At 50.6% G+C, this 26,028-nt stretch overlaps 9 protein-coding genes across 9 annotated transcripts; 2 read left to right on the top strand and 7 right to left on the bottom strand.

Moving 5' to 3' along the window:
- Nucleotides 1–1,411: 1,411 nt before the first annotated feature.
- Nucleotides 1,412–1,725, top strand: BDV37DRAFT_259844 (uncharacterized protein). The gene has a single exon (XM_032083180.1). It carries the CDS (start codon nucleotides 1,416–1,418, stop codon nucleotides 1,704–1,706), a length of 291 nt encoding a protein of 96 aa, XP_031936954.1. The 5' UTR covers nucleotides 1,412–1,415; the 3' UTR covers nucleotides 1,707–1,725.
- Nucleotides 1,726–1,763: 38 nt separating this feature from the next.
- Nucleotides 1,764–3,577, bottom strand: BDV37DRAFT_227216 (D-mandelate dehydrogenase-like dehydrogenase). The gene is made up of 2 exons (XM_032080279.1): nucleotides 2,983–3,577; nucleotides 1,764–2,741 (listed from the first exon to the last, which is right to left on the bottom strand). Exons 1-2 carry the CDS (start codon nucleotides 3,293–3,295, stop codon nucleotides 2,008–2,010), a joined length of 1,047 nt encoding a protein of 348 aa, XP_031936953.1. The 5' UTR covers nucleotides 3,296–3,577; the 3' UTR covers nucleotides 1,764–2,007.
- Nucleotides 3,578–3,828: 251 nt separating this feature from the next.
- Nucleotides 3,829–5,991, bottom strand: BDV37DRAFT_287362 (ferric reductase family protein; the record flags this gene model as incomplete). The annotated part of the gene is made up of 6 exons (XM_032088087.1): nucleotides 3,829–4,220; nucleotides 4,271–4,432; nucleotides 4,485–4,881; nucleotides 5,006–5,191; nucleotides 5,256–5,317; nucleotides 5,373–5,991. 6 exons carry the CDS (start codon nucleotides 5,989–5,991, stop codon nucleotides 3,829–3,831), a joined length of 1,818 nt encoding a protein of 605 aa, XP_031936952.1.
- Nucleotides 5,992–7,971: 1,980 nt separating this feature from the next.
- BDV37DRAFT_275091 (basic helix-loop-helix domain-containing protein) lies at nucleotides 7,972–10,974 on the bottom strand (the record flags this gene model as incomplete). The annotated part of the gene is made up of 1 exon (XM_032085338.1): nucleotides 7,972–10,974. One exon carries the CDS (start codon nucleotides 10,972–10,974, stop codon nucleotides 7,972–7,974), a length of 3,003 nt encoding a protein of 1,000 aa, XP_031936951.1.
- Nucleotides 10,975–11,762: 788 nt separating this feature from the next.
- BDV37DRAFT_227276 (glycosyl hydrolase) lies at nucleotides 11,763–14,085 on the bottom strand. Its single transcript, XM_032080280.1, has 2 exons — nucleotides 13,678–14,085; nucleotides 11,763–13,625 (listed from the first exon to the last, which is right to left on the bottom strand). The coding sequence occupies exons 1-2, from the start codon at nucleotides 13,847–13,849 to the stop codon at nucleotides 12,220–12,222; spliced, it is 1,578 nt and encodes a 525-aa protein (XP_031936950.1). The 5' UTR covers nucleotides 13,850–14,085; the 3' UTR covers nucleotides 11,763–12,219.
- A 933-nt stretch (nucleotides 14,086–15,018) lies between these two features.
- On the bottom strand, nucleotides 15,019–18,185 carry BDV37DRAFT_275088 (putative GTP cyclohydrolase II; the record flags this gene model as incomplete). The annotated part of the gene is made up of 4 exons (XM_032085337.1): nucleotides 15,019–16,002; nucleotides 16,736–17,017; nucleotides 17,076–18,032; nucleotides 18,093–18,185. The coding sequence occupies 4 exons, from the start codon at nucleotides 18,183–18,185 to the stop codon at nucleotides 15,019–15,021; spliced, it is 2,316 nt and encodes a 771-aa protein (XP_031936949.1).
- A 995-nt stretch (nucleotides 18,186–19,180) lies between these two features.
- dbp5 (ATP-dependent RNA helicase DBP5) lies at nucleotides 19,181–21,661 on the bottom strand. The gene is made up of 6 exons (XM_032083179.1): nucleotides 21,010–21,661; nucleotides 20,766–20,931; nucleotides 20,204–20,701; nucleotides 19,907–20,144; nucleotides 19,660–19,860; nucleotides 19,181–19,597 (listed from the first exon to the last, which is right to left on the bottom strand). The coding sequence occupies exons 1-6, from the start codon at nucleotides 21,095–21,097 to the stop codon at nucleotides 19,325–19,327; spliced, it is 1,464 nt and encodes a 487-aa protein (XP_031936948.1). The 5' UTR covers nucleotides 21,098–21,661; the 3' UTR covers nucleotides 19,181–19,324.
- A 220-nt stretch (nucleotides 21,662–21,881) lies between these two features.
- Nucleotides 21,882–24,428, top strand: BDV37DRAFT_275086 (putative actin polymerization protein Bzz1; the record flags this gene model as incomplete). The annotated part of the gene is made up of 6 exons (XM_032085336.1): nucleotides 21,882–21,926; nucleotides 21,982–22,008; nucleotides 22,110–22,637; nucleotides 22,683–22,763; nucleotides 22,815–23,973; nucleotides 24,037–24,428. The coding sequence occupies 6 exons, from the start codon at nucleotides 21,882–21,884 to the stop codon at nucleotides 24,426–24,428; spliced, it is 2,232 nt and encodes a 743-aa protein (XP_031936947.1).
- A 488-nt stretch (nucleotides 24,429–24,916) lies between these two features.
- On the bottom strand, nucleotides 24,917–25,877 carry BDV37DRAFT_275085 (putative Cu-dependent DNA-binding protein; the record flags this gene model as incomplete). The annotated part of the gene is made up of 3 exons (XM_032085335.1): nucleotides 24,917–25,478; nucleotides 25,562–25,665; nucleotides 25,794–25,877. The coding sequence occupies 3 exons, from the start codon at nucleotides 25,875–25,877 to the stop codon at nucleotides 24,917–24,919; spliced, it is 750 nt and encodes a 249-aa protein (XP_031936946.1).
- Between the last annotated feature and the right edge of the window lie 151 nt (nucleotides 25,878–26,028).

Raw genomic sequence — 26,028 nt, 5'->3', positions numbered from 1 at the left:
AATACGTATGGATAGACACTTGCTGCATTGACAAAACAAGCAGCGCAGAGCTATCAGAGGCCATTAATTCCATGTTCCTCTGGTACCGAGAAGCCACGATATGCTATGCATATCTCTTTGACGTACCACAGAAACCATTTGAACGGAGTAGATGGTTTACTAGGGGATGGACACTGCAAGAGCTAATTGCTCCGCGGGAAATAGTATTCTTTGACGGGAACTGGAAGGAGTTAGGTGATAAGGCGAGCCTTGGAACAAGAATATCTCAATGCACTCGTATACCCGAGAGTATCCTTCTGGGTGAGCAAGATCTTGATACGTTTAGCATCGCTCAGAGAATGTCATGGGCGTCAGAAAGACAGACATCCAGAGCTGAGGATCGTGCCTATTGTCTGATGGGGCTATTTGGCGTCAATATGCCTCTGATCTATGGAGAAAGGGAAGCTGCCTTTATTAGACTTCAGGAGGAAATCTTACGGATCTCAGAAGACCACAGCCTTTTTGCTTGGAAATCTTCGGATACTCGCGCCGGACTTCTTGCTACATCTCCGGCTGCCTTCATTGACTCCCACGACATTGTCCCTTATGATACTGTCATCGGTGAGACATCTTATACTTTCAGTAGCCCTTTGATTATTAGCGGTAAAGGGATTCATTTAGATCTTTGTCTGATTGGCCTGGAGCATGTTGGACTAGGGCTGGCTGTTCTGCAGTGCAAGAAGGTCGATGGGGGGCCTACGTCGGTCGCCATCTTTGTGCGTGACCCGTCCTTGACCTTGGAGCGTTTCAAGAGAGTTTATTGTGACGATTTCCACCATATTGATCTCAAAAGGTTCAATAAATGTCAACTTTGTATGACTAGGATGTGTATCGAAGCTGGTCGCATGACACGTTTGCAAAGGATAGGAAGCTCCGAAGAATACCATATGTCTTTGCCGATCAATGCCTACCCTATAGCTACACTACCGCGGGCCTTCGATTGGGATCACCCCGAGGTTGATGTTCATGTATGGTTGTTGCTCACGCAGAACAGGCCTGAATCAGCCTTGAATAAGGTCTACAATGACCGGACGCCATTGTCGTGGGCCGCTGAGAACGGCCTTGAGAAATATGTCAGTGCTCTGCTGAAGAGAGGTGCTACCACTGAGGTGAATGATGAAACGGTTGATACGCCTCTTTCCTTGGCGTCTCGGAATGGGCATACTGCTATAGTCAACTTGCTTCTGGATATAGGTGCTAGTACTAGGAACGCTGGTCTGAACCTCCTCACACCACTGATTCAATGCAGTTCTATGGGGCATGAGGATATTGTCAGTCTGCTGATTGATAAGGGCGCTGATATTAACGCACAGGATCTGAATGGTCAGCCACCACTGATCCATGCTATCCTTGCCGGTAATACGTCTATTGCAAAGATGCTGATTGACAAGGGCGCCGATATAAATGCAAAGGGTTACCTTGATAGGACACCGTCAATGTATGCCACTTTTTTGCTAGGAATGTCATCCGCTAAACGCTCTGAAAGAATGGGCATTGTCAAGATGCTGATTCTACACGGTGCTGATACAAATGCAAAGGATAAGTTTGGCCGGACACTACTGTCGATTGCCATCGCTGAAGGGCTTGGGGATATTGTCAATCTGCTTCTCGCTAAAGACGCCATTACTGAAACAAAACGTCAGGCATCAATGGCAAGGCTGGCTTAAAAAGCGCAGCAGGGCATTCCCAAGCTCTTTTAATAACAGCACTAGAAAACTCTCTCTCATAATCCCACAGATGTCATTACTAGAGCTACAATTCCCTAAATACTAAAACTAAGTGTACCTGTACTACTAGAAATAGATGGCTAATCCATCATATCAGCCATACACTTACAATGGCCTCTTTCATAGCTTAATCTACTAGTGCTCCTTCAGAAACGGTAACAATTCATTCTTTTCCAGTTCACCAACAACTGTATAAAAACCCACACAAACAATGGTATATCAAAACACCCGAAATCAAAACCTACAAAGAACTCTTACTCTTCAACAAATGCGCATTAACCGGCGTCAAAGCCTTCCCCTTCAACAAAAAGCCCTCAATATTCTCCATCGCCAGCCTCTCAAACCCAATATGCGTATCGACAGTGCCACCAGCATTATGCGACATGGCCATAACACGAGGATGCTTCACCAAGCGTGGATGCACATAAGGCTCATTCGCATGAACGTCAAGCCCAGCGGCAACCAAATGGCCCTCATCGAGGACCTGGATGAGGGCCTCCTCATCGACCAACGACCCGCGCGCGATATTAATAAACCGCGACCCCTTCTTAAACTGCCTAAACCGCTCCAGCGTCAGGAGAGTCTTACCAGCAAACGGCGTGGCAACGACCACGCAGTCCGCGGTCGCGAGCAACGATTCCAAATCCTGGTAGTACGTCGCGCCGACGCGAGCCTCCTGCTCGGGGGTCTTCCGGAAGAGATCGTGGTAGGCGATCTTCATGCCGAAGGCGGCGTGTGCTTTCTGTGCGATCATGTAGCCGATCTGGCCCAACCCGATGATGCCCAAGACGTGGTTGCGCGGGTTGCGCGCTGTGAGCGGGGAGTTTTTGTGGGCGTCGGCGAAGGCTTGCGGGTTGGCGGAGTGGGCGGCCTGGTGGGACCATGCTAGGTTGCGGAAGACGGACAGGATCAGGAAGATCGTCATGTCGGCGACGGATTCCGACGAGGCCGCTGCCCCGTTGCAGTAGATTATTCCTGTACCAATTCATTTTCATTAGCTGGGGGTGTCTTTTCCTTTTTTTTTTTTTTCTTTTTTTTTTTCCCTTTTTTTCCCCACATGTTGTCTCCATTTTACCCCACAAAATATATTCTAGTTACATTCTACGGCTTTAACCGGCGGAGGGGTGACCCCAAATGACGCCGGAAATGGCCAAGTGGAGAGGGAAACAGAGACACACACACAGAGAGAGAGAGAGAGAGACAGAGAAAGACATACCATGCTCAGCAAACACATCCACATCCGCCCAGTCATACCCGGCCCCGGCGGACGCCATGATCTTTACGCTCTTGGGCAAAAGCGGAATCAACTCGCTGTCCCAGCGGCCCATCTCGCCCCCCGTGTTCCAGAAGGGCCGGAAGATGGCGTGGAAGTCCCCCCAGCGGCGCTCCTTCAGGGCCCGCATGAACTCTTCCCTTTCGCGCTCTTCGGCGCTGGGCTGGATGATCTCAAATTCTGACGAGAAGCGCGCGTACACATCGTGGTTGTATTTGATGTTGTCGCCGATGTGGAGAATGCGGAATTGTGGCATTTTTGTTCTTTCTTTTCTTTTTGTATTTGTCGTGATTTTAAACGGTCTATTTATTTTGTATTTTCTTTTTTAAATAGAGGAATTGAGGTTGTATTCTCTGCTTTCTTTTCGGTCGTTCGCTCTTGAGGCATACTTATACTTCCGGGGTGGTCAATTGCCGTCGGTCAAAACCCGATTGCCGACGCTGCGGAAATCCGAGTCGGATTGCCGTCACCGCTGCAGCGTTGAGCTGTTTTTACCCCATATGGGGTGATACGTGCTGTGAGGGGAAGCTGAGTCGCTTCTCACACATTAATTGGTTGAGATACCTTGCAGATCAGCTGTGGGAAACGGACGTAATTGCCCTGTGAAGTGCAGTAAGGAATTAAAGACTGAATTTGCCCAAGTCAGGACCAAACTATGTGCACGTGCAGCAGCGGGTATCAGCAACGTTGACATTCAGTGTAAGCATAAGCTAGAGCTAGGAACAAGATATATCAGTAGTATGGATAATGGCAAGCTAAGCGAGCAAGATAAAAAGCAAATACACATGTCTACCAGCAGAACGACGCTTCGTATAAATCTATGGTTTGCGTCCCCTGGTTATCCCGAACGCATTTGCGGACATCATCGCCCATCCCGCCTGGTCCGCACACGCTGACTGCCATTGCACCTATCTGTTGCTTCTTCTCGTCTTCTAAGATTTGGTTGAATGATGGCTTGCCGGAGACCACGCTGATGGGTACGCTTGGCGGTGCGGAATTGGTCCAGGGGCTCTCCTCTAGCGAGTACTCGTCTGTACTTTCACTTAACGTGAGATATATTTGAATGGAAAGGGAGAATTCTGGGAACTGGAAGTATGTGTGGCTTTTTTGTTCGCTCGATACTTGAAGTGCCGAATGATTTAGGAGAGATGTCATCCACGGCTGGATCCATTCCAGATGGTCTGGAAGATGGTCAGTGGAGATTGCTCTCACGTGCGCCGCGAACACTCACCAATACTGCGGATCACCCAGATCAGGCTGACCTTCCGAACAGCGGTCGACTTCTGGGAAAATCTACTCATGATCTCATGCAAATAGGACATTGGGTGGGTGATTCCAATGCCGCCTGCGATTAAAAGAATTGTCCCGTATGAAGAGAGAGAATGAAGGCCACCTAAATGGACCATCAGTATAGCCCCGCTAGTCATGGTGCTTCCTAAACATACCGAAAGGACCTTCAACCAGGGCGGATGCAGTGAACTTTCCCTCCATCGACTTGTTAACTTTCGCGAGAAGCTTATTGGTAAATCCGTCACGTCGCTTGATCAGGAAGGACATGATTTCACGCTGCGGGCCTCCCAACAAGATGCTGAGTGATTCATTGGATCCGCGCTTTTCGGTCAGACTCGCTCGGTCATCCGTCCATGCGATGGAGAATGGATGCGATGTCCAGAGACCAAGGGACGGCATGTAGAGGTACATGTATTGCCCGGGCTTGAAGGTCCATGACCGCGCCAGGGCTATATCAACGCGAGCTACATCGCCGGGAAGGAGCTCCACGGTGGCCATTGTGCGTTGTTTCCCGAAGTTGCGCCAGATAATACTCCCCAAGCGCCCAACTCTCTGTGAAGGTACGTCAGTCTTGCCTTCGATGAAATCTGAAAGTACCCTCAAAGGGGAGGAACGGGGAGACACAGTGTGTGAAGAATCTCAGTGCAGGTAGAACACGGCGCTGGTAAAGACTTACATCAAGACCCCACAGAATGAGCGTGACCAGCAGGACACGTTGTAGAGCCAACCCACGAAGGTGATACCAGAGTCCAACAAATGAGGTTATTGCAAGCATGATATGGAAATGAAGGAAGAATTCGTAAAAGGCATGTCGGATGGGAGAGGCGGACTGAAATAGTATCACCATGAACGCAATAAAGGCCTACCGTCATCATCACGACCCGTTAGATCATACACGACAAGCTGGGTTTCAGTCATAGACCTACAACAAGTCCTTCTATAAAGAACGGCGTGTTCCAGAGAAGATGGGTCACCTCCGACATGCTCACTGCATACCAGTTAGTCACCAAGCCAGGTCAAGCCAGAAGCCATGGTGTACTCACTCTCTTTGGCTTTCCCTGCTACCACACAGGCCATATGAACTACGGCCTCGCCGATAATGAGACGCCCGATCCATCGATGCATTAGGTTGAATGTATCAAACTGCAACCCTAGCATTGGGATCAGGGGGTTGTTACGAGCAGCAGTGAGAACAAGTGCGGGCAAATTCATCACGCAAAGGTGACCAGCGGCGTACTTGATTTGGTACATCGTCTCCTGGTAGCCCGACCACCAGTTGGAAAGTACAAAAAAGAAGACGATGTTCAACACAAAGTATGCGAGCAGTAGAACAGCCTCTAGCCGTAGTGGGATTATCCCCATATGGATCCGGCCCAGAAAGCGAAACTCGCGACTGTGGCGAATAGACAATAACGGTGCGTAAAAGACATGTCTGTTGAAAAAGGCTGAAAGAGCACCGTTGCGAGCGAACCTTTCTTGTTTATCCTCTCGGAGAACCTCACGCAGACGTCGATGGTGTCGTAGCCTTATGATAGAGCGGCCGAGGAATGAGACAACGAAGAACCCGCCCAGGACATACAGAGGTGTTGCCAGCGCAGGGTTCATAGGAGGGTGGTCATATCGGGTGTGTTGCTTCCCCGGCTCTAGCTGATCTACTCCCATTTTGAATGAAGAGGATGCTGGAATATGTGAATCAAAGAGGACTGCTAAAGCCGCACAACCACCTCAAGTCAGAGGTGACGCTTCCCTTCCAGCCGGACAGGTACCAAAATGATTGTGATGGTTGCCTACGGCAAGATAAATATACAGGCACGAGAACAATGTGTTTGCGCCTGCCATGATCCACGGGTCTTGTGCACAGCATATTTAACGATGCCGTCATCCATATTGGCTTTAGCCTCCAGTTATCCATGGACCGCGCCGTGACAGGTTAGACACCCGCATTCTAGCAAAACTGTGTTGGAAATCGAGAACAGTGCTCCTGAGAAGGTCATTACAACCAAGAATGTGGGGAATGGGGTTCTGGAATGAGACGTTTGCCCAGTGTTCTGGACCTGGGAGAGGTGCTACTGTTTCCCCGCCTGGATCTTGAGCAAATCAGCAAACTGACGGCATAGACTAAAGCTTTTGAGGACTAGTTCCACAACTCCCTATAGTCATTACTTTCGTCCCTTGTCGGTTGGTCGGATGCACGGGGTGGATCTGCAGTTGACTGAACCGATGAAACCACGGCGCCGCAAACGGAGATACCGAAAGTCGAGGGTCTCAAGCCGCCATCCGCAACCACCCAAGATCTCCACGATCTCTTCTCCAAGAGTTACCACGCATATTGTACCCTTCTAAGCGATCTGAGAGCCTTGAATATAGGATTATGACGTATGAGACTTGCCGACCTGAAAGTGTCATGAGGAACCCCCTTCATTCCCGGCACGTGGCAGTGTCTACCATGAGATTTAGGCTAGTGATCCAGAGGAATTATACTGGCTCTGGTACTATCTAGGCAGCGTAGGCACAGCGAAATCTTACGCTTCTACTGACTCACAGACTCACAGCGGGAGTGTTGTCAAATCGAAGATCAACGTCATGAACCGCACACAAGTGGAAGATTGCGTAAAGGTCCAGCCGGTTATTGTGTCGGCAGTTATGTGCATCTATTGAAGAAAGATGGTTCGAGACCATATTGTAACGTTATGATGATTTGTATATTTAAACTTTCGTCTGTTGCGCAAGTCCCTGAGGTAACCATGGGAGTTCCCAAGGGGCGCGGGCTTTATTCGGCTTTCATCATGACGAAGTGGCTGCCACGAATCTTCTCACGATAAAAGTGTTAGAAGACCCGCTATCAGTCAAGGTGACTTGACAACAAGCACGGCCCAACCCATATCCTTGTTCCTGCCCTGGAAGAGGATATGGCACGGTGGCTTGCACTGACGACACGACGGGGTCAAGATGAGGGTCAACATAGTGTTGCCCACGCTGGGTTTCGGTTGTCAATCTGCGCGTCACCGAGAAGCCATGTATTCCAAAGTAGATCACACGACTAATAACAGGATGAAGAGCAGCTTGCGTCAGCCTTATACGAGGTGGCAGGTACGGAAGCTAAACTGGTGATCGCCGCGTGGCTTAAACTTTCAGCCACAAATTCAACGCCAGCCGCATGCGGCGTAGCTTCAACCGATCCGGGTACATCGCCGATCACTAGCAGATTGTCAGACAGAAGATAAAAATACATCAACTCCCTGATGAGAACGTCCACCAACGAGACCGGGTTGACGCGAGCGAAAAGAGCAGATCGGGATATACCAGTGGTGACTTGCACGCAGTATATGTTATTAGGCATTATACACAAGCAAAGAACCAAATAGGAGAGAGACTGCTTTAGTCTAGTTCGGCTTCTGGGGCGCCGGAGGGAAGATACATGAAACAGGCCGCAGATCAACCGAAAAACGCCATAGACCGATACTTGTTGTATATATTCCGATTCCCGTTTTCCATCACTAGCAAAATACACCCTAATACCAGAAGTAGCGCACCCCGCAATACCTACCAAGTGTCCATTAAAGTAACAAGTCATGAGATAAACCAACCCTTAGACAGCGACATCAACCGTAATGCATGCATGCGAAGGCAGACCATATCTGTTCATGCCTCATCTTCATGTAAACTTTCCGGCCTAGAGCATTGGGCTGGGTTACTAGTAGGGGTTGGCTGTCTGCTTTGTCGCGAACCCTCATTCGACTTCTTGCGTGGCTTCTTCTTCTTGTCCGTATTCCGTATAGCTTCCCTCCTCTCCTCTTGGATACGAGAATAGTCGACCAAATCGACCCCCGCGCTATGGCACAGGGATTTGCATTCTGAGTCAACAACTCCCACAAGATGTGAAGTGAATCCATAGAAAGCCGGATTATACGCGTTTTTCGCCCAGTACGATAGCTCCGAAGCCACACGGCTTAGATTGGGAATGAGGGGTGGTGAGCATTTCGGGTTGCGAGATGGCGCTGGTCTGTCAGACTCATCGCCAGCGGACAAGGATCGATGTCTAGAGACAGGAGAAGAGGGAACTGAGGAATCCGAGGAATTCATGTAGTCGGTATCCGAGGCCAGGACGTGCAGAAGATGATAGGTAGCGGCGAACCCAAGAAGAGTTAGCTCAACGGGGTCCAAAGGTAGCTGGTTAAACCAGGAAATTGCTTTCTGCATTGTGAAGGATGCAGGCAGAGATGTATCTCCAGTGGTCCGTGCTGTGAAGATGGCTGCGATCATTGCACAGCGCACGGCAATATTGATCTCATCGCGAACAGATGCGGGGAGAGAAGAGTCGAGGAAGTTCGAAGCCTGGGCCTTTTTGGTTTTTCCTTTGTCCTTGGGCAGTGCTGCAAGAACCATATTGATATTTGCCACGCGATCTTGTTCGAAGAAAACGGCTTGCATAACCAGAGCACGCGTATGCGCCGCCGACGGTTGAGGCGCTACATTGACAGCTGTTTTGAGTTTGGATTTGAATAGGTCACGGCTCTTCCTCCTGTCTTGACCGCCAGCACTAGCCTCGAAGTATCTCAGAAGGGCTCGCTGTAGCAGATGGCTAGACCACCACGCAGCAAGCGCGTCCAGTGAGGACTGTATGGCAGGATCCTCTTCCACTACATCGAGTAGGGCTTCATCTCCATCCGTCCCTTCCTGGGTAGGACGGTTCCAAGTGAGATTTGCGGCTCTTTGGATGACGCTGTCGATCATGACCTCTTCACTATCAAGCTCGAGCAAGGCAGCTAGATGGCTGGGGAGGGCATCTGGGTGGTCCTCTGGCAGGGACGAATTCATTTTCCGGGCAAGGTCCCATTGGTACCGTGCCAGGCTACGGGCAACGTCGTTGGAGACGTTAAAGGTCCAAGAGCCTGGGTCGCCCACGCGCCAAAGCAATATGCGACAATGGAAAGCCTTCAACATCATTCTCATTGGGCTTCGAGGAAGGGTGCCAGCAGCGAAGATGGTCAAAACAAGACGACTTTTGCTAACCTCTGCGTCACCACCAGCCAGTTGGGCATCGATCGCAATGTCCCATGTCTTCACTCGGCCCCTTTCGTCCTCTTCGGTGATTCCTGTGGCCCACGAGTAGAGCTTCCATCCTAGCAAACAACGCAAGACGTATTCAAAACACCTCGAGGTCACAACATACCACTCGTGGAAAAACCTATGCCGGGGTACTCCAACCCGTTGAATACTAGTCAGCCAAGCCTGACGCCGGAAGTTGCTGGACGACAGCGTGGCAGATGCTGATTTTGAAGAGGAGTACTGAAGCCCAGGCCCTCCGGAGTTGAAAAGGTAAACGAAGACGATGAACGCACTGCCGACAACGAGAGTGGCAAGGATGAGAAAGTGGGAAATAGCGCGGGCGTGCCATGAATACCAGAAGCTACGAGCCATGGCAACCCAATAGCCGGTTGGTGGCAGTTGCATGTTATTGAAGAAGTTGACCGGGATAGCCAGGAGCCCTTTTGCTGTTGATTCTGTCTTCTTCTCCGAACTCATTCCCTCGACGACCATAAGGCCAGCAAGCGCGCCAAGCATGTATTTATTAGGATAGTAGGAACGTTTGCGGCTGCCCGACTGAGGGGATGTATTGCCGCTGCTTGGGTATTGGATGTAAGATTGAGACCACGACTCATCTTTCGGAGCCGCAGCCCGCATGCGCTTGAAGGCATCAGGCACCTTAATCATACCCTCCGGGGGATGAAGAGAGCTCGGGGAAGGATCACTGGGAACATCCTCGGCGTTTGAGAAGACGCTTGGTGACGAGCTTGCACCAGACTCGGTGTAATTGCTCGGTGAAGAAACCGAGGCCGCAGATGTCACATTCTGATCGACAGCCTTGTCCAATTGTCGTAGTCTAATCTTGAGAGCAGTATTTTCATCTTCCAGCCGCTTATTACGTATTTCCAGGTGTCGAATATACTCCGTTGCCTTGGAGAGGATAGAGGCCTTGTTCAACTTGTTGGCTGGCGTAACACCCTCCCCGTCGTCTTCGTCCACCAGATGTCTCGAAGCCCGGAGGCTGGGCACGCTATCTCTGAGCTCGGCAATTTTCTCATTTAAGTTAGCCCGATATCGCTTTTCAATTACATTATGGGCTCGTTTCTTCGAGGGCATCTTCTTTCCGGGTGGAGCTGAGCCGCTAACTGTTGATCCATCGTCATCGCTGCCGGACTTGCGTTTGGCACCTGCTAGAGATATAGGTGATCCAGATGTGGTCGACTGAGCAGACTGCATATCCATGCTCGCATTTGAACTTCGGTGAGGGGGAAGCCCGCCACTGCCATCCTGGTCTAGGAAGGAATCAAACGGAAGGTTCGTCACGCAATCGAGTGAAATATCTGGGGAGAACTCGGGTTTTTGAACATCGCCGAGGCTCTGTTTGCCAATCGAGGTACCGGGCGAGGTAAATGAGAAATCAAAGGGCGATTGGGAAATTTCGTTGGTAGTCTCTGGGAATGAGTGGTCATCCCATTTCATCCATTGTGTCCAATCCTGGCCCGAATCCTCCGGCGATGATTGGAGAAACGCCATGGATTCCGTCTGGGACTCCCTTCTGTCCGAAGATTGGGCTGGGGAGAAGAGCTGGAAATCGCTACTCATGCTAGGCATCGCCATTGTGTCCAACCGCCAGGGTCTGGACCATCAAGCCTAAGGCTATGAGTCGGTTTGCGGGCGTATATATCAACCGCTTTGTGTAAGTATCGCGAGACAAGCCTTTGCTCCTATTAACCATCCGATATTGACAACGAAGGTGGGAGCGGAAGGGTGGATGGTTCCTCTGGACAAAAGTACCAGGTAGAGGGACCTAGGGTGTGCATACCTCAGGCAAAGAGAACAAGTCCGGCTAGTGGCGGGTTAGAGTTGAAAGGTGATTGATGATCAGCCAGAACCGAACGCGCTAGTTATTGGGCTGTGGAGAATGATTGGGGGGCGATAATAGAGAAAGACCCCTTAAAAGGAAAGAAAAGGAGGGAGGCGCTATATTGGGTGGCAATTGATGCGAGGGTCAAGTTGTGAAAGGAGTGATTAACTTGAAAAGTTGGAGTTGTTCTTCATGACAGACAAACTGAACTAGTCAGTCACGTTGAGGTCTGACAAACAAAAAAAGAAAACGAGCCGAAAATTAGTGTTTTCAAGATCTTATCGAGGCGGCGTTGGGTGGTTGAGTACGCGGCTTAGGCCCTCTCACATGGAACGGTACGAGCCACAGTTGGAACACTCTGCCCCAGCAGATAAGATCTTCTTCCTTTCTTCTTTGGGATTTTTTTTTTCTTGTTTCCTTCTCTGTGTATTCGCCACTGCAGAGACAAGGATATACTGATAATAGATTTATTATTGGAAACCACGTAGCAGAGCAGAGTCACCTGTTCACAGTTCTGCACATCGTTGGAAGAAGGACAAAGTGGTGCCTGACAGCAATGGCGACTGACCCTCGGCCAAGATTCGGCGCTAAGCGTCGTATGATCGCGGGACACTGCAGTTCCGGCAAACCGACAGGTGTTATGGTATTACGAGCTTGGGGACCTGTATCGTTGCCTCTTGAGTGGTTGTATTGTCTGACTATGTAATATTACCTTCCGCCTCAGGCGGCTGCGAAGCCCTCAAATGGCACGTGACATTACATCATGCTGTTTATTTTGGGACTCTCCAATGCTCTGGACCGCAGAAAGCAATCCAACTAATGCAGACTGCCCCTCTATTGAGCATCCACCAAAGTACAGAGTCATGTTAACCTTACGGTGTACGGGGTACAAACTGGAGAACATTGATAAGAAATCAACTCTAACATTAAATCTTCAATTATGCATCCATGCGATAACTTCACAATCATAAACTGAGACCCTCCGAGCGCCAATTGACTCAGGCGCGGAACCTCTTGCTGGCTGTCGTTGAGTTCCAGCCGCTCCGGAGACCCCAAGCCTTGACACTAACACTAGTCCGACCACTGAGACCCTCTGCGGAAACAGCCAAGGTATCGAGTGGGGAGCTTGGGAAGAATGTCATGGTTCCGCTCTGGATCCCGTCCTGACCAAGGAAGACTTCAAACACAGAGCGGTCGATAACGCCCGAAAAGCTGAACGTGCCGTTGCCAAATGACGAGATAGTGGTTGTGGAAGAGGATGTGTAGTTTCCATTATCTTCAATCGTGAAAAGATGGGTTCCAGCTCTGTTGATCCAGAAAGAACGGTCCTCCAGGGACACTCCTCCGTCGAGGAATTCTCCCGATGCAGATGAGGTGAAGTTAAAGCTCACGCGCCCCGCAGGCTTGGCAACATCGATGCCCTTCAGCATCACATCAAAATATACAGCCTTCGACGGGACCCCAGAGAAATTCGCTTTCACGTCCCCTGACTGGAGGCTCTTGCTCACGAGCTGCCTGTCCTTAATAGCAGAGAGGCCCTCAAACGGGCTGTGAGTCACAGTCCAGACTCCATTAACTTTAGTTAAGGCGTGCGTTCTAGGTAAAGTCATGGCGCTCCTCCAGCCTTCGAGAGGGCCAGTGGGAACCTCTTCGGTGTAATCCCAGTTGCTAGCCCAGCCGATGGAGACTGGAGGCTCGTTCTCAGGAATTCCAGAATACCACTGAGCAGCGTAGTTGTCCTTGGAGAAATCAAAAAGCGTCTCCTGGGTAACTTCGGAGGTAAAATGGGTGCCGTTGAAATCGCCGACCACATAAAACGTTCCCGAACCCCCGAGAGGGGCGCCAGGATTCACGGAAATGAAAAGCACGTACTTGCTAGTCTCTTTGGACACAGCGGGATCCACAGCAAACTTGACCAAGTTGGGACATTCAAATTGGTCGCCCGGCAGCCCAGCCTGGGTGAAGTTCGACACATGCGTCCAGTCTTTGAGATTAGGCGATGTGTAAAACCCAATGACCAAGTCCTGCGCATAGGCAATAGTCATCACCCATTGCTGAGTCTCGGGATGCCACACTACTTGCGGGTCACGGAACTGCTTCGAGCCAATGTCGATGACCGGGTTGTTCTCATACTTGGTGAAAGTGTATCCACCATCGCGGGAATAAGCAATGTGCTGTGTTTCAAGTGTCGGGGTATCGACTGTGTAGATGGCTATCACACCATCGTCCTGATCGGGAAAGAATCCTGAGGTGTTGTTGCTGTCCACCACAGCAGAGCCTGAAAAGATATATTCTTCAGGCTTGTCCCCAGCGAGGGCGATAGGCTGATTTGTCCAGTGGTATAGATCAGGGCTGGTGGCATGGCCCCAGTGCTGATTCCCAGCAACTGTCTCTGTAGGATTATCTATTCACTCATTATTACGCGTGTCTGGTTTGAGTGGCAAGAATAGACTCACACTGATAGTACAAGTGATACACGCCCCTCTTGCCATCATAGAAGAGGCCGTTGGGATCGTTCATGAAGCCGGAAGGTGGAGAGAAGTGTGTTTGAGGCCGAAGGTCGCCAGAGTAACTGGCAGCCTGCGTAACAGCCGCAAGGGCAGGAAGGAGGAATGGCTTGATATGCATATCGGCAGGTCTCTTGCAGTAGCTATAGGTAGCAACCTGGATTGCAATTCTGGGATTCGTTCTGTCGGACGTGGCTAGGGTATTTATAGTCGGCTCCCCTCGTCCAAATTCCCGTTTCGCGGCGATGCACGAACGGCATGCCCTTCAAGGGAAAGGCTAGGCACCATGGCCTTTGCATTCCAAGGCTCCAAGTGGATGAAGCCGAGAACTCAGTTCAACCATGTGTGGATATCAAACGGTCTGAGCACTGCGATTGCTGGTTAGCCGGATGGCATACCCACGTCATGCATACGAGAAAATTAATTTCCACCTGCCCTAAACGCGCCAAGGTGTTGACTTAAGAACTAGTGTGGGGATATTGCCTTCAGGTACATCATATATTTTAGTGGTGACTGGGCCGTTTCCTGGACAGATATCTGCTCGTTCACGACCTTTATAAACCCCATAGTCCCGTTCAATGCTGTTGTTCAGGCATGACATTTGCGAAGATCTCACATCTACCCTGTGCTTGCAGTGATCGCTCCGGCAATGCTACCCCGGCCGGAGAAGCGTTGTGCTGGAAGCGGGGAGCCGAAGCAATGGCCTTACCGCCGGTGATTTATCGGGAGATTTTCTCTTCACACCCCACAAACAACGAATTCCCCAGCAGCTCTTCTTCAGTGGAGTAAATGCTGGAGCTGCCCATGAATCGTCTGTTCTGGAAACCTACAGTTGTGGGCGGATGCAGTAATAATTTTAGCACGATCAAGGGTATTAACTGTTGGTTCCAATGTCAACTTGCTGATATATAAATCTATATCGAATTTTGGCTCACCTTCACCAGGTACCAGCCCAGTCATCAGCCTGGCTACATTTAGTTAAACCCGGATACCCTGTTTATCCAGAAATGTTTGCTACTACCATCTAACTACGACCATGGGGTTCACTCGGAGACGGTTCGGCGAAATCTCCCCAACGTGGAGACGAGGCATTTTGAAAGCATGGGAAACATTCCACTCGCACAAAACCATGACTCTCCGATTTCTAATCATTGGATGAACGAAGTACACTAGGTCTATCGCAGTACAACTCCCAAGAATAACACACTATACACATATGGGGGGGCCTCGTGGAGATAACCCGAGCTTCCTATTTGAGTTCACCTGAATTCGCGCATATCCACAGGATTATTAGATGCTAACTTCAAGCTTAGACACCGATTCCATCAACTCCCTCACCGTCTTCTTAGCACCCTCTCCGGGTTCCTCATACGGCGTCCTCGGCTTCGCCTTCTCCTCGGCCCCCTCAATTCCGGCCAAGGGCGCCGAGTAAATCGCGGCAGCATACTTGGTCGACGCAATGCCGCTCTTGCAAGGACTCTCGGCTAGCGCCGCCTTCTGCTGCAAGTCTATAGCTTCCGTGACTTTTCCGGCCTTGTACAACTCGTAAATCTTCGACGCGGTCTTGGGAAACACATTCGCGAACGCCGCAATGCACCCAGCAGACCCAACACTAAGTCCTCCAATCAAGAAATCACTCTGACCACCATAGACAGCAAACTCCTCTGGCTTGAATGTGGCCGCCAACCTCGTAATCTTACCCACCGAAGCACAAGTCAACTTCACACCCACCACATTACTCTTCCCATCTCCCCGGCTGGCAGCAGATTCGCGCACAATAGCCGTAATAGTTTCCGAATCAAGATCCACTCCATTACACACCCCAGGGAAGTTATACACAACAACCGGCAAGGGCGACTGACGCGCCACATCGGCAAAGAACTTCTTCACCACCCCCATCGTCGTCGCCTTCCCGAAATACGCCGGCGGGAGCACAAGCAAGTAATTCGCGCCCGCGGCCGCAGCATCATGCGCTAACTCAAGCACCTGCTTTGTGGAGTGGGCACCCACACCCGCCATGAGCGGGAAATCGGGGCCGACGGCTTCGCGAGCCGCAGCAATGCATTGGGCGCGCTCTTCGCGGGTGAGGAGGAAGGCCTCGGAGTTTGTGCCGAGGATGACTAGTCCAGCTAGTCCAGTCTTAGAGAGGTAGGAGTAGTATTTCTTTTGTGCGACGAAGTCGATTGTGTCGGTGCTGTGGTCGAAGAAGGTGATGGCGGGACACCATACCCCGGCTTTGGGGACGTGGGGTTGCGGGGTGACGTGGGAGCCCATCTTTGATGTGTTCTTGCTTCTCTTCCAAAACAAGAAAAAAAATATGTTCTATAATTTTATAATAAATGTAGAAAGTAAAAGTAGTAAACGATGTAATGTAGAATGTGATCTTTAAATAATTGGACTACATGACCATCTCAGGATAATGAGATCTTATATAGTCATCGCAAAGCGGGGAATCGCAGGAAAAGTTTCCGTGCTCGGGATGCAATACCGAGATTTTGCCCGCTTATCGTCCGCTATCAACGGAGCTTTGGGCCGAGATCTCCAATTCGCGATTTCTACTGGGTGGTGTGTCCTTCAGGCTGTTTCTGGGGTGTGGTTCTATGACGTTGAAATGGGGATTCTGGTCATTTGGGGTGGAGGACATTGGTCGGGAGTGGTGCCGGTCGTTGATTCATGTTCTGTTGCTTCTTACTTTGTAGATCGGTGTAGTTATCTACGTTTATATCTACTTTCATGCACATACATCACACGTACGCTTACTGGCGAGGGGATTTTGTACAACTTTTACAGAAGAGATCACGGTGACAAGTTTCGTTAATAGAGTTCAATTAACTATGCATAAGATGGCGCAATGAAAATCCCATCTGTGAATGCGATCGAAAGTCAGGCCGTCATATGTTATCATCCCGTTCGTTGGTTGATTCGGTTAATGTCGCTGTAAGTCTAGTTTAATGCTATGAAGATGTCAGTGGACGGTTATTCCATAAGAGATAAGGGGCGAGCTTACCGTGATATCCTCCCATTTCTCCCAGCCGCGTCCCTTCACCTCGGCCAGTTCCTCCATGGTATACTGTCGCCCCGTCGTGAAGTATCCGGCGTTGATCTTCGCATCGATCTCAACGCGCGAGTCATCGGGGATCATATCTTCGGGAATGGGGACTCGTTCGAGGATCTTGATGCCCGATTGGACGATAGCGTCGTGTTTCATGTTGGACATGGAGAGCATGCGGTCGATCTTCTTGATTCCAAGCCAGTGGAGAATGTCGGGCATGAGAGCCTGGAAGCGCATCTAGATAGGATGTCAGTATGGTGATAGTAGGTAGGATAAAGTTAACGTAATGACATACATCTCTCACACCGGCGATGTTCTCCGTGCGCGTAAAGTATTTATCGGCCGTATCGCCGCCACGCTTGCGGGCGTTGTACACCAGGTACTTGATGACCTCACCCAAGGCACGACCTTCTTTTCGGAAGTAGATAACAACACCACTGCCTCCATTCTGGGCTTCGCGGATCGCCTCCCGGATACCGAACGCCAGATAAGGTCGGCATGTACAGATATCAGACTGGAAGACATCACTTCCATTACACTCATCGTGGATACGTAAGGCCAGCTTCACGTTCTCATCCGACACACGCTCGGGCGGTCCAAAGATATACACCGTCAGACCACCAATAGGCGGTAAGAAGATCTTGAGATCCGGCCGAGTGATCAGCTCCGGGTAGCTGCCGCCCGTGTGTTCGAAGAGTGTCCGACGCAGGATCGGTTCCGAGACACCGAATCGGTCCGCAACTCCAGGGAGATACCACACCGGCTCGACGGCGACCTTCGTTACCCGGACTTCACCCGAGGAATCTACTACGATTGAACCATCGACGTCGAGCTTCCCGTCTCGCACTGCCTCGCCGATCTCCGCCAATTTCATATTAGCTCGGGTCACAGCCATGGTAGGCCGGATATCCCAACCGGCGTTCAACTCATCCCGGAATTGGTTGACGATGTCGTGACCGTAGGGATCCATTGCCACGATCTTGTCTTTGTCAGCCCAGGCGGGTTGCCAGGGGAAGTTAAAGGTGGGTTCGCTGTTCTTGAAGTCCGGACGGAAGTCAGGGGGAAGGTCGCCGGCAGCAATGGCCAGGGCGTTGTAAATGCTGTAGCTACCGCCATGGGCGCCCATGGCATTGCGTCGCTTGAGCAATGGCCCACTGCGTGAGACCACGACTGGGCCACGGGATTTGGCGTCCTTTGCACCCCAGTTTAGGGGCACGGGGTCTATGCCACTTTGCCCGGGATAGGTGGTCAACTAGGTCATAGATCAGTGTGTGGGGAACTTTGCGGAGGAGAACTATGGGTTCCCACTTACGACGATATGGGTGCTATAATGAGATTCTGGTGAAGGAGCGGCCTGGACGCTTGTCCCGTCAGCCCTGGTCTTGTCGGGGCCATCCGTGGTCATATTTGCTGGTGGTGATTAGGATAGGTATAAAGACGGAGGAGGAGGTAAGTGCAGAAGAGAGGAGGAAGGGAAAGGGTAACCAAGGGATATATAGTACGTATGAAAATGAAAAGCAGGGAAAAGGAAAGCAGAAGAAGCTGGTCTCCTTTTGCAGCTGCATTCCTCCCTTACAGCATGTGACCTGTGAATTGGTACGGTAATCATTGACTTGAACCTTCTTTCATTCTTTGGTCTCTCCGCACCTTATCGTATCGGATGGATCCCTTATCATTGTTCTTCCCCTCTATCGATAGTGACCGACTTATCTCCTGCTTTATCTCCCCGATCAATACAATCAACTCCACCAGAAATGATAGGCTTGAAGTAGATATCCCATATTAATTGTCCCCGTACACTCCTGGTCCGAATTTATTTTACCTTGAGCACACATTCCCGAGGGGTCTCAGTCTCCGGTCTTCTAAATGCAAGATGATGTTGGACTGAATGCAACGCGGGGCTGCGGCAAATCAAACCCCCTCATTCCAAGAATCTGGAATGACCTGTCGACTGCTACACTGGAACCACGTTACTCGACATCAAAACCCAACCGAAGCTGCTACCTGATCGGTCCTCCTCGGGGGAAGTCACCTGATAGCTGATTACTCAATCTACATTCGATCCCCGATGGACTACTAGTAGATTTGCGGATATTTGACACTTTGGTACACTAGCGTCCGTCTCTCTCTCTATATATTCATCTCCATTAACCATCAACCATACCAATTCCTCTAATAAGCGTACGTTATTTTCCAAAATTTGAAAATCTTATAAGACCCCCATAAAAGCTTAGAGTTTCTAAATATGCATTTTACGATCTCCTGCATGAGCTGGGCTAGCGCTACAGATTGTCAAGTGATGCAGAGCTCGACTGCACGTGACCTCTACGGATCTACTTGCGACTATGAGATTACAAAAATTCTAATCACCAACAAAAATATAGCAATAGGATATCTACAGGTTGATTGAGATTCTCAAAATATGGTCATGTCGTTGGTATCTATGGTTCTTTGGGACTTTTCCTCCACATAAGAAAACCTCGTAAATCTTCACATCAGCCATCAATTAAAGCAATACAGGTCGCCGTGCTCCGCCCTCGCACTCTACCGCCCGAACTGCGCCTGGGCACGGGTGTTCTTGATAGTCTTCTTGATGATATCCTCCACTTCGTCCCAGTCCTTCGTATCGACCCGCTGGATAGTGCAGTTAAAGTACTGTTGGATCTGGTTGAGCATATTCCACTCCTCCCGGTTGGAAACGAAGGAGATCGAGACACCGACACGACCGAACCGTCCGGTACGACCGATACGGTGCAGGTAGGTCTGGAAGTCCGCCTGGCGCTCCCGCGCGCCAGGTTGGTGAAGCTCGGGAATGTCCTGACCACTAGATTAGCACTGATTTCTCTGAATGGCGGCAACGCTTCATCATTTCGACTCACATAGTTAATAACCATGGACACCGTAGAGACATCAATACCTCTGGCAAGCACGTTGGTCGTAATCAACACCTTAGCCTGGCCCGCACGGAATTGATCAATGACAGCGTCACGCTGAGAACCCTCGATACCACCAGTCAAAGACGCAACAGTATGACCTTCGGCGACCATACGCTTCTCAATCTCGACGGCGGATGCTCGTGTCTATGAACTGTTAGATGAGACCTGATGACGAAGGAGGGCCACCAACCTTAACGAAAATGATAGAGGAGGCAACGGTAAGAAGACCGTAAAGTTGAACAAGAGTCTTATACTTATCCTCCTCATCGGAGCAGTCAAGGTAAAGTTGCTTAATGCCCTCGACGGTCAGCTCTTCGTGCTGCAGCGTAATTTCGTTGGCCTGCGGGGCGAATTTGGACGCATATTGGTGAACGTGGGTGGGGAAGGTGGCGGAGAAAAGAACGACTTGGATATCCTTTGGCAGCAACCTGTGTACGGTTAGCTGAAACTGCCCTAACTTAATAACAGGGAAGACCTAGGAACTCACGCCTTGACACGAATACACTGGTCGCCCAAACCCTGTTGGTCGAGCATGTTATCCGCCTCATCCAAAACAAGAACCTTCAGTTTATTCGCAACCATGATACGCTTCTTGATCATATCCATGACTGTTCCAGGAGTACCAACGACAACGGAGGACTCGATCTTCGAATGGCGACTGTTAGTGTCTGCAGGAACGGCTGTGGAGATGGAAAGACCGTCCAGGAACTGGCCCATCACCTGGACGACACCAACGATCTGACGGGCCAGCTCTCGGGTTGGAGCCAAGATCAGAGCCTGGGGCGTCTTTTGCGCCTGTTCTGTTGACAGGTCTAAGCGGCTAAGGACATTGAGGACGAACGCGGCTGTCTTTCCGGTACCCGACTGGGACTGGCCGACCAGGTTCTTCGGAGGGTTGTTCAAGAGCAACGGGAGCGCTCTTTCTTGAATCTTTGAAGGTTTACGGAAGTTCATCGCAGACAGTCCTTGCAAGATGCGATTGTCCCTGATGATCGACACGTCTTTAGCGGGGATAGGATGGCAGATCCAAAGCACAAGGTTTTACATACAGTCCAAGGTCCTCGAAGCTCTTCACGGAAAAAAGAGGGTTGTTAGGATCCGCCTGGAGATCGCTAAGTTTGACTTCGACCGTGTATTCAGGCTCGTTAAGTTCCGAGCCGCCCAACTGTGTGGCAGCGCCATCGGCCTGCTCATTGTCGGTCTTTTCGGTAGTTTCTGCACGGAGGTGACGTTAGCAAATGTCGTATGGATCACGTATGGCGACTGCTATTGGCAACACGGAATGACGCATACCTTCGGGTTTCGATCCATCGGCCGTGGTGATGCGATCAGCCAGAGGGTTACCAGCGGAGGCAGTTTCAGTAGGCTGTTCTGCAGACATTGTGAAGGAGCTTTGCGGAATAGAGAAAATTAGGTGATTGGACGAAGGCTGTCAAGGCGAGGCAGAGGCGATCAAGACGGTGAAGAGAGGGCCGCGGGGTAAAGCGAGCTCGCCGGAACAGAAAAGATCGATCGGGAGAGGTATGTGGAAGAGAAAGTGAAAACCTCTGTAGTAAAAGGGTTGGAAAGACTAGGTATTGAGACAGTCTTCCTCAGACGCAGAAGCTAAGAGTAGTACCACAGCAGCTATATATGCGCCTGGTAGGTATATTTCTCAGAGGGACGTGACGACCGCCAAAAAACCCAACACCTACCGCCCAGCATACTGCAAACACACTATTCCTGGTTAGGCGAACGATCGAGCAGATATCATCTAACGTTATACGGAAGGCGGTGGAGGGTGTGGTTCAGTACGGACAGCCATGACGTAATATTACGCCTATCTTGGCCCTGGTGGGCGTCCGAGAGCCGCCAACGTGGCCTGAGACAGTCGTTCGGTATTGTCACCGGCGTTACTCCAGCCATCTTCCCCGCTTCGGCCGACCCCTTCAGGTAGATAGATTGTCAGGTACAGATGCGCTTAGCGGTTGGCCACTCCTTTCTTCTCCAAAGCGAAGTCACGACGAAGCATTCCCGTCGCACAAGACAAGACAGCACGTGGAGGTACGTGGCAGAGTCGGTTCCAATCATAGCTGCCTAAATCTAACAGATTTGTGTCTTAAAGTCTTGTCCTTGACATCAAAAAGTCTCATGCGCGCGATCTCTGAGGGGCTGTCACATCTACAATGGCAACACCCGATGTGGCTCCTCAATTTGGAGCGGAACTAAAGGTACTCACCGTTCAGATACGATGAGAAGGGTATATCTAACGCGAATCTACAACAGGATGCATTCAAGCCAGTCAACAATTGGGTATGTTTCCTTTGTCACTTCCCACGACTACCTCCATGCTTCACTGAACACAGTTTTGGCATTGATTCTAGCAGACTGTTACTAATAGCTCTTCTGACTAGGTCTCCCACGGGGTACAATGGCTCGACGAGATACAACAGTTCTACCGGGAACGGAGCGCCATCGAAAAGGAGTACGCCGCCAAGCTGACGGCCCTTTGCCGAAAATACCACGATCGCAAAGCCAAGAAAATAAGCGCATTGAGCGTCGGAGATACTCCAACCATGACTCCAGGCTCCCTCGAAAGCGCCTCACTTACCACTTGGACTACGCACCTGACAGCCGTTGAATCGCATGCGGGGGAACGTGATCAGTTCGCTACAGACCTCGTTTTCCAGGTTGCGGAACCTCTGAAACAAGCTGCGACGCAATATGAGGAAATCCGAAAGTCTCACGTCGAATTTCATGCGAAGCTGGAAAAGGAAAGAGACGCTGCCTACGGCGACCTCAAGAAGGCAAAGGGCAAATACGATGGGGTGTGCCAAGAAGTGGAGGGTAGGCGGAAAAAGATGGAGAATTCGTTCGATCATAGTAAACCCAAGGCCCAGGCTGCATATCAGCAGCAGATCTTGGAAATGAACAACGTCAAAGTTGGTAGCACCTTTCTGCCTGAAGACCGTTACTAACCGAGGCAGAATACGTACCTCATCAGCATCAACGTGACGAACAAGTTGAAGGAACGGTTCTACCACGAATACGTCCCGGAGCTACTAGATGTGAGAAAGGACCCGAGGGGTCGAAATCCATATAGCTAATACTGTTTCCAGAGCCTGCAAAACCTCAACGAAATGCGCGTATCCAAGTTGAATTCGCTATGGTCACTTGCAGCGCAACTGGAGAAGTCTTCTCTGTCTAAGAGTATGGAACATATGTCCCATCTACTCAACGAAATCCCACGGAATGTCCCACACCTCGATTCACTCATGTTCTTGCGCCACAATGTCAGCCAGTCACAGGAACCACCTAACATGACCTTCGAGCCGAGCCCTATTTGGCACGATGACGAAGCGCTTATCACCGACGAGACTGCAAAGGTCTTCTTGCGCAACCTGCTCAGCAAGAGTAAAACGCAAGTTCGGGAACTAAGGGTCGAGGCCGACCAGAAACGCAGGGACGTCGAAACATCCAAGCGGATCCGCGAGAACATCCAACAAGGCAAAGACAACCGTAGCGAGGTCGATATAGTCCGATCTATCTTCTACCTGCAGGGCGCTTTGCATGAAGCGGAGCGCAAGAAGCTCACTGCCGAAGTCGAAACATCTACGATTATGTCAGTAGTAGGTGATCTATCGTTGGGTGCCAAGAATCACAACTTCAAGTCGCAAACGTTCAAAATCCCGACCAATTGTGACCTCTGCGGGGAGCGGATATGGGGACTCTCGGCGAAGGGGTTCGATTGCCGGGATTGCGGGTATACTTGTCACAGCAAATGCCAAATGAAAGTCCCTGCCGAATGTCCTGGCGAACAGAGTAAGGAAGAGAAAAAGAAGCTCAAAGTGGAACGACAAGAACAGGCCAATGCTACGCCACAACTCGACCTTGAGCCGACAACGACTGGTTCATCTGCCGCGCCGTCCCTAACTCGGAAGGATACGATGAACTCATTGAGTTCTGGGTATGCAGTTAGTGCTAACCGGTCGTTGTCCAACGCCGCCAGCCAGCCCGCGTTGGCTAGCCCGACCGAATCGGCTGTTCCATCCCCAGTGCCAGAAGCGGCGGCAACTCCGGCCCCTGTTCAGGAGACCAAGCCTAAGAGAAATAGGGTTTTAGCTCCACCACCTGCACAATATGTTAAGGCTCCGCCAGTAGCTGAATCAACGAAGCCAAGCGAACCACGCGGGAAGATGATCTATCCATTCCAAGCCGGAGGGGCCGACGAGATAACCGTTCAAGACGGGGATGATGTAACTATTGTTGAACCGGATGGTGAGGTTTCCCGCATGTTCAAGAGAAATGTTGCAGCCTTACTGACTTTTCATCCTTAATTAGATGGGTCTGGATGGATGCGCGTCCGTGTTGGCTCGGCCGAGGGTCTCGTCCCAGCCTCCTACGTGGAACCGGCACCCGCGGCGTCCGTAGCGCCTGCGAGCCCCGGGATGGCTGACCGCCCGGGGTCCACTTATTCCAGCTCCTCTGCCTCAATGGTAGGTAGTGCTGCGGGCAAGAAGGTTGGACCAGCTGTGGCTCCTCGCCGGGGCGCTAAGAAGCTCAAGTACGTGGAGGCGTTGTACGACTACGAGGCTCGCAGCGACATGGAATGGAGCATGGCGGAAGGCGATCGCTTTGTGCTGGTCAACCGAGACAGCGGTGACGGATGGGCCGACGTGGAAAGAGGGGGAGTGACCAAGAGTGTGCCCGCCAACTACATCCAGGAGGTGTAGTTGGATCTATCATGGTCGATCAGTCGCAAGATTCCGTGTTGTACCGATGTATATACACGCACGGAAGGTATATTTTCTGTCTGTCATTTGCATTGGGGAGCCCGGAGCTGAGGTTTATTATTTTTGGGTTAGCGGTCTGGCTATTGTTAGTATCCCTCTTTGTTATTGGCCGCTGCACATCCTGGCATATCATGTAGCAAGCATTCGTCTCGGCTGTATAGAAGTTGGCAGTTCTATTTTTCTCGATGAGCATAGCATTTGTCTTGAGGTCGCAGACCTATGTACTTGACCATAATCTATGGTACTGGCACGAACATATATGCATGAAAGAATGTAACCCCCCTTAAGCATACAAGCTAAATCCAAAAAAAGAGAGAGAACAACCCACCCAATGATAAAAACACAAGATCATCACTCATCATCGTCATCGTCATCATCGTGAGAAACCTTTTAGAGCCCATCCCTACCGATCCCACCCACCACAAATGTTAGAGCGCATTCTCCGACAACCACGACCAATCCTCCTGCAGAACCTCCCTCTCCAGCGCCCCAACATCCAAATCCTCCAACGAGAACCCCCCATTCCCGAACTCCGCCTCCCCAAACAACAACCGCCCCGTCGGATCCGCATCCAACGGACTAACCATCGACAGCGACACAGGCACATCGCCCATCGAGCACAACGCCGGCGCCACAAACTCGCCGCCGGTGAACGGCAGCGCCATACTCGACCGTGCAAACGATTGGTGCAGCTCCGACTGTAACGGCTGCTGCAGCAGTTGCTGCTGCTGTTGCTGGGGCGCAGACACGACGGGACTCGAACCGGCCATGATCTGGGGACGACTCTGGGGGCTCGGCGAATTCGACGACGGTCTCGGCGCAATGGGAACTAAGACAGAATTCGAACGCGAAGAGACTCTAGCGGCACCTCTCTGGAACAAGCGAAACTCAATGAAACAACCCAACATCAGCCTGCGGTGTTTTATAACAAAATGTTTGTGCCAGTGTGTATATGTGTGTGTGTGTGGCTTATATGTGATTTTGGTTTTTCTTCATTCAGAGTTTCTTTTTTTTCTTTGTTTTGGTTATAGGTTTAGAGGGGTCTCAGGTGGTGGTGCTTGGTCACATTGTACTTTTGAAGAGGATTTGGCCTCGGCCTCGCGTTTGAGCTTGGTATGCTCTTCTGGTGTTGGGCAGGGGGTGTTGTTGCATACGGAGCAGGTGGAGAAGGGTCGACCTTTCCGGTTGATGCGGATTAGCGGTCGATCTGGGGGTTTGGGGGTCGATAGTTAGATATTTTATCCACGATGGAGAGTGAGGAGGTAGACAAGAGACACACACCATGATGTTTACAAGTCGTCACACGGTGTCCGCGGACGCAAGCTTCACAAGCCCACTTTTCACCGTCGATGAGCATCCCTTGAGGAGTATGAGCGGATCGACGAGCATGGTAGACGGGTGACGGCCAAATTTATACGTGAGCAGAGGGGTTTCAAAGCGGAGATAAAAAAATAAATTAAAAAGAAAGAAGAAAAAAAAAAAGTCAAAAAGGTAAAGATGCATCACAAGAAAGAAGGGGAAAAAAAAAAAAAAAAAAAAA

The sequence above is a fragment of the Aspergillus pseudonomiae genome (genome assembly GCF_009193645.1).
Source record: "Aspergillus pseudonomiae strain CBS 119388 unplaced genomic scaffold BDV37scaffold_92, whole genome shotgun sequence".
NCBI classification, from domain to species: domain Eukaryota; kingdom Fungi; phylum Ascomycota; class Eurotiomycetes; order Eurotiales; family Aspergillaceae; genus Aspergillus; species Aspergillus pseudonomiae.
Note: the sequence above shows the minus strand (reverse complement) of the source record. Positions and strands in the feature narration are given on the sequence as shown.

Coding starts and splice junctions, on each gene's coding strand:
- BDV37DRAFT_259844 (XM_032083180.1), top strand. CDS start 1,416: ATGCTGATTGACAAGGGCGCCGATATAAATGCAAAGGGTTACCTTGAT.
- BDV37DRAFT_227276 (XM_032080280.1), bottom strand. CDS start 13,849: ATGCATATCAAGCCATTCCTCCTTCCTGCCCTTGCGGCTGTTACGCAG. Junction 13,626..13,677: donor GTATCACTTGTACTATCAGT/GTGAGTCTATTC, acceptor ATGAGTGAATAG/ATAATCCTACAGAGACAGTT.
- dbp5 (XM_032083179.1), bottom strand. CDS start 21,097: ATGTCTGCAGAACAGCCTACTGAAACTGCCTCCGCTGGTAACCCTCTG. Junction 20,702..20,765: donor AGCTTCGAGGACCTTGGACT/GTATGTAAAACC, acceptor GTCGATCATCAG/GGACAATCGCATCTTGCAAG. Junction 20,145..20,203: donor CAGTGTATTCGTGTCAAGGC/GTGAGTTCCTAG, acceptor AACCGTACACAG/GTTGCTGCCAAAGGATATCC.
- BDV37DRAFT_227216 (XM_032080279.1), bottom strand. CDS start 3,295: ATGCCACAATTCCGCATTCTCCACATCGGCGACAACATCAAATACAAC. Junction 2,742..2,982: donor GGATGTGTTTGCTGAGCATG/GTATGTCTTTCT, acceptor GAATTGGTACAG/GAATAATCTACTGCAACGGG.